The sequence below is a fragment of the Pteropus medius genome, unplaced genomic scaffold (genome assembly GCF_902729225.1).
Source record: "Pteropus medius unplaced genomic scaffold, Ma_sr-lr_union100, whole genome shotgun sequence".
NCBI classification, from domain to species: Eukaryota; Metazoa; Chordata; class Mammalia; order Chiroptera; family Pteropodidae; genus Pteropus; species Pteropus medius.
The window spans coordinates 1674072-1686347 of record NW_024345479.1 but is presented as its reverse complement, the minus strand read 5'-3'; the positions used below and the strand labels follow the sequence as shown (position 1 = coordinate 1686347).

Here is a 12276-nt window from a genome sequence, read left to right as displayed (position 1 = left end):
ACAGTACAGAGCCACTTATCAGTGAAGAGACGTTGTCCTAGGTTTCTTGACCTTGCTTTTAGTTCACCTTGTCATTGAACCTCATTTTAGCATCCTGGTCATTCTACTTGGTTACGGCTTCACAGTGAGTTCTCATGGTCATTGAGATCAGCTCCAAGTGCAGTGTCCATCTCCACACGCCCGTCAGAGCCTGCAACAGCTGGTAAGGTTTTAACTTCCTGAACTGGAAACGACCATCAAAGAATTCAATCATAACAGTAGTAAAATTTGCTTCATTTATTAGAGTTTTCCTACAGTCATCATTAGACTGGAGTTGAAGGCAAGGGTTAAGTAAGAAAGAGGCAAGTTACGCATGCATATATGGGCGCACATGTCTTCATGGTTCTTCTTGAGATAAGCTAACTCCTCTGCCATAGTCTCAATCTGCTTTTCCAGATCAGTGTTGGACGAAGTCAGGTCACCTAGGACTGGGCACAGGCCATTGATGTCAGCCTTGACACTCTGGCATAGGGCCAGTTCAATTTTAAACCTGGAAAAAGTTTCAAATGCTTTCAATGGTTATTGTGTTTTCTGCTAATGCTCTCTTCTAAACAATCTTTTTCAGAATTGCCCCAGAAATGTTAAGCTTCAGTTCGAGATTTGTTTGTAATATAATTTGCTATTAACACTTCATATATATTACATATATATATTTCAATACCATGACACTGCATATAAAATGCTGAAAGCTTTGGGGAAGCCCCCCACCCCAGTATTTTTCTTTCTTAGGACACAGTTGACACACCTCATTTCCCTCTTGTGTGTTGAGGGCCTTGTACACATACATAAAGAAGGGAGATAAATGAAAGAATCTTCAGCAGCACATAATTGTACTTTATAGGAACCTCACTTAAAGCATATGTAATATAATACATAAAAGTTTTTACCTATGAAACATAAATGAGGTGGTGATTCTCTGTTTGAACACAGAATCATCATAACATTCTTGTAAATATTGAGCTTCTATAGTGTATTTGGCTAATTTTTTTCAGTTTTAGGATTTCATTTATTTCTAAAAAGAAAAATATTCTCTTTATAACTTGTGAGTCCACTAGAAAAATGAGTGTTTCTTCACATAGCGTTTCTCTCCATCACTTATGTTTTCCATTGTGCCATTGAAGGTAATCACGACTTACTTTTGTCTGAAGTCTTCGGCTGCTGGGTTTACACTGTCAACTTGTAGCATGAAGCTGGTGTAGTTAATGGTTGCTTCTGACAACTGGAAAAGCAGGACACAAACAAATTCTGTTTGTTACACTCACAGTCTGAACTTCTGTACACTGGTACTTAGCAATGTCAATTTCAGACTTTTCAAATACCTTACGTATGTATATGGTTCTTTAATGAAAAGTACATTACATAATTCTTTAAATACTTTTTTTTTATAGCACTTATCTCTTCTTTTGAGAATAAAATAACTGCAGGCAATTTATTTAATTTTAAGTTTACTTAAGTATTTTGGAAACATTGCTATAATTCTTTCCATAAAATGAACTATGTAAAAGTAATAATAAATTATTATTTTGCTAATTATTTGTTAAACTCCATAGAGTGTTCTTTTTATTTAGAAAAAAATGAACATAACTAAAAAGTATATTCTGTTGCTTGTTAAATGCCTTACTCTGGTTAAATTGGGACAAATACGGGTATAAGTGTAAGATATTCCCAACCTTACTATTTTGTCATTTTTAGCATAGTTCTTTTGTCTAGCAGTAGCAAAATTTCTTGTTTTGAAGTTTCTCAATTATAATACTTCTTGTAATCCTGTTTTCCTCCTTGACTATTAGCCCCAGGTCCAAATTTCTTAAAAACAGGATTACTTCTTGTAATCCTGTTTTCCTCCTTGACTATTAGCCCCAGGTCCAAATTTCTTATACTGTGCTTCTTACCTGCTCCAGAGCGCCCACCTTGTCTGGGTAAATTTCGAGACAGTCCTTTAGGTTTTGCATCATATCCTTCTCATTAGTAAAGAGCAACTCGCTTTCACCTCCTCCCAAGTTGGCACCCCTAAAATTGGTGGAAAAAGTTCCACCTGAGGAGCTATGATGCCACATTTCCCCCTACAATTCTTTTCCTTTGACCAGAATCAATCTAGTTGTCATAAATTTGGTTTTTAGGTAGAGTGTGACATGATGAACAGACTTCAGCCCTGCACAGCCCACTGACTCCAGGACAATGTTAAGAGAGCTATCAATGAGCAACTGCTTTTATAGCTGATAATGTGGGTGTTTCATCTCTGATATAATTGCCTTAAGGATTTTTAATGACATCTGTAATACTAAATTATCCTTTTATTAATTATTGGTAAAACTCCATTGCCTTTTTTATTTAAAGCCACAGAAAATGCCTTCAGGTATTTATCTCACATTGAAGAAATGCAGCAGATAATATTTACATGATATCAGCCCAGTTAAACTTGTATTGTCCCTTGAAATATTTTTACATTTTAATGACTGTGCTTATAACAATTTATTTTCCTTCGGAATTATATGATAAATATGCCATCTTTTCAGATGAAGCTATTTGAAATCAATTTTAGGGATTTTTGGTGAAGTAATAGAAAGTGGCAGATCTTTAGCTTAGGTATTCTGTACATTAAATAAGAATAAAATGTAGGAAGAGAAAATTTTAATATTATTCTGTTGTTTTTCTTGAATTTCGTCAAATGTAAGAAAACAAAAATTTTAAGTTAAATGTTTTTTCAAAGCCTGCCTTGGACCTTTCCAAGTGACTAATAATATCTAACTTTATATTCTTATTTTATGAAAGTATAAGACGCCCTAGAAAGTTAAAGAGAAATGAAGGAAATGATGGAATATAATGTTTTGATTTGGTATTAAATAGCAAACTTGTAAGTTTCTCTAGGTTCTTATATCTCTCTGCAGTGGCTGGCTGCTCCTTGCTCCTTTTGCAGTTAAATCAACATATGCAGATCCTGAATTGTAGCAGAAATCCTAAACTTGGAGATGATAACCATAACATGCTACGTTTCCCCTCCCCAAATTCCTTATTATCCTGGGGAAGCGCCCCCAGCCATGATTTCTATATTACAAAATGTATTTTTCTTTATAATGTGTGTTGTCTGTTATCTATCTATCTATCTATCTATCTATCTATCTATCTATCTATCTATCATCACCTAACCTATCTTCCTTTAATGAAAACTGTCAAACTCGAAAGACTATATTTTTTTGGTACATATACTTGGTGTCACCTAATATTCTTTCTCTATACAGCCTTTGCTTCATTTCACTTAAGGGGGAGTTTGAGTCTTTTTTTTATGCCTTCAAACACTCTACTCATCAAATAAACATTTCTTAAAACTTGTATTAAAATTGGAACAATTTAACACTTAGAATAAAATATTCAAATGACATTTAGAAAACATATATCAAACTGATATCTGTTATTGGCAAGTGCGGGGCTGTTAGTGTGATACTACTTGCATTTTAGTTTTTGTCGTGGTTGCTTTGCTTCGAAATGACACAAAATATATTTAATATGTTATTTAAATGGTGGAATTGAAAATACATTTTAAAAATATTCAGACTGAAATTATGACTCGAAATAAATAAGATTTTGTAATATAAGTAGAATTAAAAGGAAAGAAGTTCTACGAGTTCAAACAAAACGAAACAAAACAAAACATCTGGAGAAGGATAAAATTTCCTGTGAAAGTCCCAACTCTACAGAGTTGTGAATATGCTGTGGCTGCTGAAGTTAGATTGCATTAAAAGATTTACAAAGCCCTGGAGCCAACCTCCCAACGCTCTAGATCCTGGTGTTTAGTTCTGGGGGCCATATTTCAAGAAGATGATGTAATTGCAAATATGTCCCTTATAGGCAAAACAGATAGCAAAGAGCTAGAAGTTACATGGGGAGACAGATTTGGCTCAATGTAAGGTGAGCACTTCTAATATTAGACCTGTTCTTAAATCCAATAGGCTGCCTTACCAAGTCATGCACATTCCAAGCTCTGGGTACCTTCGACTAGAGGCTGGAGGTTTAGAATAATCTTTCAGAAAGAATTTCTGTCTGGGTAGGAGGCTGGAATAAAAGTCACCACCCAACTCTTTAAAATTCTGTGACTTTTATGTTGCTATGCTTGTGATAGAAATCACAAGCTCTAATATCGGATCATGGAAACTTTGGGGTGTGGAGCACTCAGTGGGGAAAGTAAAATTACCTCATCTTGAAAATGATCCCATGAAGCTCTTGTTTGCATAAAAACCATCATGGAGGTTTAAAAACCTGACTTCTTGGTTTTAGGCAAACTTATTAAAAAACATTTGAAGTAATTTATTTTACAGATAGCTGCAAGCAATGAGTAAAGCTAAAAAGCATTCTCTGAGTTTCTAAAGATCAGGATGTTAGGATTAACTGACAGAGGTGTAATAGTATGAAAAACTCTTTTTGCAAGGTCAGTAAGTTCCAGACATTAATAATCTCATAAATTGTACCAATAGAGGTTTTTCAAGGATAAGAGAGGATGCTCAGAAACTATAATTACATTTCTCAAAATACATATATCATTTTTTTTTCTTTTGCAGAAGATCTCACCATGTTATTATAACAATTTTAGAATGGCTCTTGCTTACATTACATATCATGTGTACTATTTTTACATAAAAATTTAGTTTTCAATGAAATATTTTTCTCCCCTGTCTCAACCCTCACCTTTGCTGCCATTGTGAGATTATGAAACTCACTTCAAGATGCTGCACTCAACTTTGCCATAATATAGCTTCTGTCCTACTTAAAAAGCTGATCTTCTCTTGGTTTTACCCACTCCTTGAAATCCAGCTTCATTTTGAAGGGCTGAAGGAGCATTTAGTATCCTGCTTCCTATTCCGAACTCAGGCCAAAGGGCGTCTTTGTTAGCTCTCCTGGTCTCCAGTTTCAACAACTTTCTCCTCATTACGTAGATATTGAAAGCCTGCTCACTTTCTTTAGGTGGGGGAGAAATAGTTTTGGAAAAATGGAAATATGCTCAGTACTTTTTTGGGTAATTTACAGAATGAGGCTACTTTGTGAATTTAATATATAAAACCGTAGACTTTATGTTGGAAGAGTGAACAGGGCTTCAACTTCTAATTTTTTCCTTACTTGCCCTGTGACTCTGAATAAATGAAAGTCAAATTCTCCAAGGTCAAGCTTTCTTCATCTGTAAAAGAGGAACAGTAAAATCTACATCATAGGAGTAAGTGAAATAAAGCAAATATATAATAATTGCTTACGAGATATAAATTTCTTTTCTCTTCCTAATTCAGAAACGTCTCCTCCCCCCTCTTTTTTGGTTGGCTCAAAAAATTATTATGCTTAACAACACTTATAAAAACACCTATTTAGACTAATTATAGACATTAATTTATTGTAATGCTTTTATATCACAAGCGGAACCACATACAGTTACACTTTTTTAAAGTTATTTTTAAATACAAAGCAATACCTACTCCATAGACCAAGTCAAGCAATTAACAGATGTATTAAGAAAAAGTGCCATACTTTTTCCCCTGCCTACCAGGCCCCACTAGGTAGTCACTGCTAACCTGCTGTGGGCACATACTTCTGTGTTCATATAAACACACACGAATCTTTATGGGTTTTCTCCTCTCTCCCTTCAGTATTTTTGTTTGCACAAATGTATTATATGCACCGACTCGGCATTCGTTTTTTTCACTTAACAGCATATCATAGATATATTACGAGGTTAATATGCAAATATTAAATATATTATTTTTTTCATGGCCCTCTTATATTCCATTGTTTGAATGTACACGATTTGTTCAATTATTTCTTTCTTTATCGGTGAACATTCAAGTTATTTCCAAGCATTTGCTCTTTTAGAGAACACTGCAACAAACACCCTATACCTACCAGGATTTCTAAGGGTATCAAGGATCTAACAGGTCTTAGTTGTTGTCAAATTATGAAAAATAGTCAGTCACTGAGATAATTCCTCTCCCCAAGATTGTGATGAATGTGTATTAGCTTCCCAAACCAAGTGGCCTCGTTCTTTTAATTTCTTAGACTACTCCATATTATAACTCTATATCATAACTTTATAGGTTATTATCTTTGGCTGTTGCAGTTTCTTGAAAACAGTTTCTGGAACTTTGGATGAGCTTTTTTGATGGGTAGGTTGGAAGCCAGTACCTGTCTTTGAAATGTCATGTGGACCACCCCTGGGGTAAAAGACCTCAACAATGGAGGGCGGGGAAAGGAAACACCAGCTTGGCTAAGTGATGATTTTAGGCTGGAGGTGCAGCTAGGTTGGAATAGGAACAAGTACTTGAGTATCTCTTTGGGGCTTTCAAGGTTTTCAGAAACCTGGCACCATATCACATATCTCACCTTACTCTCCAAGGCTTTTATCTTGATCGGTCTCCTGAACGTCCTGCAAACATGCAATTTCAGATTCCTGTGGCACTTCTGGTGAATAATGAGGAATCAAGCCCTTTGCTGTCAAGACCCTTTAGTGTTTGCTGTGTTCTTTGTGTTTTAGCTTTCCTCTCCATCTAAAACGTGACCTTCTTGTAGTAGAAGGTACATCTTATGTTCCTTTTTATCTTATAAAAGGCCCAGTTCAGTGATGGATGTAAAGCAACTGGGCATTATAGATCGATAATTCTAATAACTGCATCCTTGTTTCTGAGCTCAGCTGTTTGCTATAGCTTTCAAGACACTGAGGTTTAATTTCACTGAGTTCAAAGATGATGTTGTTAAAAATGCCCACATATGGAATGGCGATAATTTTGATTTTTATGAAGAAGGTACTGTATAAATAATTAATTAATATTAGTAACATAATACTGCAGCTAGATCATAATCGATCACTTCATTTCTAGGTAAAATATTGAATTTCTTTAAAAATTTCAGGAATACTCTTGTTAACTTGCAAAAAAGTAAGTTTATTGAAGCATAGAAATAACCAGAGCGAAGTTATCATTTCAACTTTTTAAAAGAGTATTCTAATAAGGAAAGGATGCAGAAAAATTGGTTAGTCATCTATTTCTGGATGGCAACTTTTCTCTGAAGTTACGCAGAGAGATGGCTACATTGAGTTGATGTCTTCATTTGTGTCCTTTAGATTATTTTCTCCGAAGGACACTCTGGTTGATCTGGAAACCGTTCATTTGACCTTCACCTCGGAAACATTGCTGACTTGAGAAGAGATGACTTTGCCATCCACCACCTCCTCTATGATGGTCTTCGTCACTCTTGTCTTGGTTGGATCTGAAAGTCATAAAATCACAATGTCAGTCTGGAGATGACCACAGAAACACAGATCAAGGGCAATGCAAGGTGTGTTCATTAAGTACGTTCTTTCTGGGTTAGATTATGGAGACAACAGTAGATAACTTTTCATACGACAAACAAAACCTGTTTTTATTTTTAAATGATAACATTTTGCACATTAAAAAAAAAAAAAATGTCTACCTCTTCCTTGGCCAGAATGGCTTCCAGATCTTGAGTCACAAGAGCTGGAATCCCTGGACCCCGAGTTCTTGGACCCCGTGTTTCTGGATCCCGAGTTTCTAAAATCTGATCCGCTAAAACAAGAGCCACTGGATAAAAAAAGAATTGTATTCGTTTGCATTTTGATTGGACTGTGTCGCTGTGACTTTATAAATACAGATCCAGCCCCCAAACCCCATTTTGATTTCGTAACATAAATATGCCCAGGTATGCCTTTTAGCGCGTTCATGATTTTCATTTACCCTCCCTCGCCATCCAGCAGGCGGCGGTAGGTCTCGATCTCCATCTCCAGACGGGTCTTGATGTCCAGCAGTTGCTCATATTCTGTGTTCTGGCATTCGGTCTCGGCCCGAATCTGGCAGATCTGCTCCTCCAGGCTGCTGATCTTCATCTGAATTTCTGACAGCTGAGCCACGTAGCCAGCTTCTGTGTCAGCCAGGGTCCCTTCCAGGGAGCTTTTCTAAGAGAGAGAGAGAAAAAATTCATGATGAAAATAAGTTATTGATGACTTTTAAAATTTACAAAATTTTATAAGTTACTAGAAGTTACAAGTTATATCGTTATATAATTGCTTTCTTAATTTTTATTTGCATTACTTTTTTAAACGAAGTATTTTATGGAAATAGAGCGTATTATCTTTAACTGGAATGTTTTATGCTTTCTACAACCACAATACAGTCCTCCTTAATACTGCTTGTATTACGTGCCAAGTGGAACATCTTGGCAAAGAAAGAAAACTGAATCACTTAGCTCCCTGTTGGAGATTTTGGAAAGCTCTTTGCACGTACCATGGCCAGCTGGGATTGCAGCTCAATTTCCAGGGCCTGCAGAGTACGTTTCAGTTCTGTTATCTGACTCTTGGCAGAACTGGCTGCCCCAGCATCAGTAGAGATCTGTGCTTGCAGTGATGCGCTCTAAATAAAAATAAAATGCAGTCACTGTGGGCCGATGAAATGAGCAGAGTGGTTTATGTGTGGCCACAGGCTTGGCCGCTTAGTGGTGATGATCTTACCTGCTTGTTGAACTGCTCCTCTGCCTCCCGGCGATTTTGCTCAGCCAGAGCCTCATACTGTGCCCTCATGTCATTCAGTAACTTGGTCAGGTCGGTTCCTGGGGCGGCATTCATTTCTACTGTCACGTCCCCTCTGGAGCTTCCTTGCATACTCTTAATTTCCTAGCATGAAGAAAAAAAAAAAGACAATAATGATGAAAACAGAAAAGCAATAACTTCCTAAAACGCATAGCCAACAAAAGGTTGAAACTAGAATACCAAATTCACATATAATTTGCTCATTATTACTTTTTTTCCTGGTCATAGGAATGGGAAATCCATTCAGATAGAATTTATTTTATTTTATTTTTATAGAACGAATATAGAGGTTGGAAATATGTAGGTCAGAATCATTTAATAATGTGGAACGCGTTCCTACCTCCTCGTGGTTCTTCTTCAGGTAGGCCAGCTCCTCGGTGAGGCTCTCGATCTGCATCTCCAGGTCGGAGCGAGTCATGGTCAGGTCGTCTAGGACTTTCCTTAGGCCGTTGATGTCAGCCTCCACGGTCTGCCGGAGATGCAGCTCGTTCTCATACCTGGAAGGGGCAGCGGTAAGACAATACAGTACACTTCAGAGAGTACATCACTTCTTATCTCTTCAAGAAAAAGTGTTCTCCTCTGAGCCATTCGATAACAAAGGCTACTAAGTTTTCTCTTAGGAATTTTTCCCCTGTAAAGAAAAATATGAGCCTAATGTTAATTCTGTTGATGGCTAATATTTTTTTATAACAAAAATTTCATTCTAAACTTGCTTCTTTTTCATGTTGGTGGAATGATGGCTTTTAAATTTTACTCTTGGGATGTTTGCGAATTTAGGTCTAGAATCCCTAAGAGATTAAAAAAAATTTTTTAGAATAAATTAACCAAACAGGTTGAATTTTACTTTTCCTACAACATTTTTTGCAGGTCTTCACTTTTCTTACTTCAGTCTGAAGTCATCAGCAGCCAGTCTGGCATTGTCGATCTGCAACACAATCCCAGCGTTTTCAATAGTGGCAGTAACGATCTAGAAAAGACAAAAACAGTGAATGAGAATCATGAATTATGAATCATGAATGCTTTTTACCTTATGTCTGTATGCTGACCTGTGAGGTTAGATGTTCCCTGAGATAGCTTTTAAAGGTGAATTACTTTGAAAACTTGTTTAGTAATGACATCTGTATTGATAACCCTTGTGTATTTGAACATCTTTCTTCAAAATGGTAACATTTTGGACAGTTATTGAAATAGGTACAGAACATAGCACTTTGCATATTTTTGTTGCTTTGGGATATCAGTTATTCTATGAGCTCTTTCAGAAAATAGTGTGAACAATCAATTTCACTTCCAAAAAAGTCTTTAAAAATATATTTCCCATACAACAGTGGCTAAACATTTTAGACTCCACCATATTCTTATATAATTCTTGCACCAGATTTTCTAAGAATAAAAATAGTTGTAAAGAGTGTTTAAATCTAGCAAGACACTAAAATATGTCAACCTGCCAGAATTAATCATGAAATATATTAGGATAGTATTGACTCATGGTCATCACTCTTACATATATATGTTAATTAGCTGCCTGCCTTTGTATAAATTTTCCTCTCACATAGCAATACTCAAATTTGGGATGCAAACAGAAAATTAATGTAGTTGAATATCATATGCAGTACTGTCATAGTTAAAATATACCAAGTCCCATTTTACATATATAATAAGAAAATATGTGTTCAAATAATTCCTTGACTTAAGATCTGTATTACAGTACATGATCTGAATAAAAGCAAAAGGTACAGAAATAATAGAAACTCAGTAATGGATAGCATCTCACCTGATTCTTGAGATCTTCAATTATTGGATAGTATTTGCTGTAATCTCTACCAGATCCACCATCTCTAGACCTAGGCCCATATCTATCATACCACTCCTTGATTTTGTTTTCCAGATCAGCGTTGGCCTCCTCCAAAGCTCTGACCTTGTCTAGGTAGTTGGCCAGACGGTCATTGAGGTTCTGCATGGTTTGCTTTTCGCCTCCAGAGAAAAGACCCCCATCGCCAACACCACCAACCATACCACCACCATAGCTGTAGAAGCCCCACCAGCACCACCCCAAATCCAGAACCCCCACAGAATCCAGAACCCTGCCAAAGCCAGAACCTCCACCAAAGCCAGCTCCAGAGCCTGGAAGCTCCTCCAAAACCACTACTGAGCAGCTACCAAAACCCCCTCCAAAGCCACCGCTTGATCCCCCACTTAAGCCACAGCTGCTAGCTCCTCCTTGGAAGCCCCGGGTGGAGCCGCCCCCCAGACCACATCTGCTTCCACTGCTGAAGCTGCCGCCACCAGCAGACACCCTGACAGAGCAGCTGCCTCCAGCCCGGGAGGAGGAGATCCGAGATGAGCAAGACATGATGCTCCTACAAATGTTTAGCTTGTCCAGGTGTATAGCAGAGGTGACAATAAAGAGCGTATTTGTAGGCTGCCTTTTTTTTGGCCCTTATATACACACTTTTAGGGTGTTCCTTTTCTGTGTCACTTCTTAATCCCTATTACAGTTTTGCTAATCCACAGTTGGATTAACAAACCTTAACCCACTCTACTGGCTCTTTTTCTGAAGCTGGATCAGAGCCTTGGGGCATTTATTATATCAAGAAAGAAAATAAGGTGGAGTGAAGCAAAAAAAAATTTTTTCAGACTTACAGTTTTAATCTTTCAGAGGTTTCGGTAACTGATAATTCCTTTCTGAAGGAGTAATTCTATTCAATTTTCTTCATGATTTCCCAATTGCCGGGCACATCCCCAAGTTAACATATGTCATTAAAATACTTAATATGATGAGAATGAAAATTTCCCATCGAACTTGTAACTTTTTGTTCATATTGTTCTCTTAAAGTTGAAATTAGCTTTAGCATCAACATTAGTTTTAGATTTTCTTAATTGTCGTACTCTATGATTATTTCAATCAGCATATTTCTAAGGTTGTGGAAGTTTGTGAATTTTTAGATTATTGTCTTCTTTGTATTTGGAGATCAAATTAGATATTTTTACTGTTAATAAGAAATACTTAAATAAATAATAGTCTTCCATGAACATATATTAGACCTCAGTAACATGTTTATTCAAGCAAAGGATTTCTAAGAAAGACTGGAACAGTTTTTAGGCAGATTGTTTTAGTATCAGATCAGATGCAATACTACAAAGATTAACTTCTTGATTGAATTTGAGTCTGACATAGATACTAATGTCCTTCTTTAGAATGAAATGTTAAGAAATTAAGAGATAATGTTGATTTCATCTTTGTTTTAAAGAAATCTGAAGAAGAGAATTTGAATCTACTTCTGATAACCGATGTTACGGAGTTGTTTTGCAGACACTGAAATCTGGAGTTTCCCCAGTCTATTCTCTGCTCATGTTTTTTTGTTTCTGTTTAAAAGATATTTAGAAAAGAGAATCTGTATCCACTTCCGATAACTAATGTTATGACTGGGGTCATCTTATAGATACTGAAATCTAAAATCCTCCCCAGTTCACTTTTTGCTTCCTGTTATTCTCTCCCTTTGTACTTGAAAATATTTCCATTCTCCTCTGCTAATAGCTAAAAATTTTTTTTAAAGACCGATACTGTTTGATTTCACTTCTGTGAGGTACCTGGTATAATCAAATTCAGAGACAAAAAATAGAATGGTGGTTGCCAGGGGCTGGGGGGAGGGGAAGTGGGGAGTTGTTTA

The 12276-nt window shown here is 36.5% G+C and overlaps 1 protein-coding gene across 1 annotated transcript; it reads right to left on the bottom strand.

Moving 5' to 3' along the window:
• Positions 1-7070: 7070 nt before the first annotated feature.
• On the bottom strand, positions 7071-10958 carry KRT24 (keratin 24). The gene is made up of 8 exons (XM_039873556.1): positions 10380-10958; positions 9493-9575; positions 8949-9105; positions 8531-8692; positions 8307-8432; positions 7761-7978; positions 7480-7592; positions 7071-7275 (listed from the first exon to the last, which is right to left on the bottom strand). Exons 1-8 carry the CDS (start codon positions 10956-10958, stop codon positions 7172-7174), a joined length of 1542 nt encoding a protein of 513 aa, XP_039729490.1. The 3' UTR covers positions 7071-7171.
• Positions 10959-12276: the final 1318 nt, after the last annotated feature.

Bases quoted from the DNA above. Each gene is read 5' to 3' on its own strand.
- KRT24 (XM_039873556.1), bottom strand. From the start codon at position 10,958: ATGTCTTGCTCATCTCGGATCTCCTCCTCCCGGGCTGGAGGCAGCTGC. The intron at 9,106-9,492 runs GTAAGAAAAGTG...TGCCCCTTCCAG, and splicing joins GCTGATGACTTCAGACTGAA to GTATGAGAACGAGCTGCATC. The intron at 7,276-7,479 runs GTAGACATTTTT...TATGACTTTCAG, and splicing joins CCATTCTGGCCAAGGAAGAG to ATCCAACCAAGACAAGAGTG.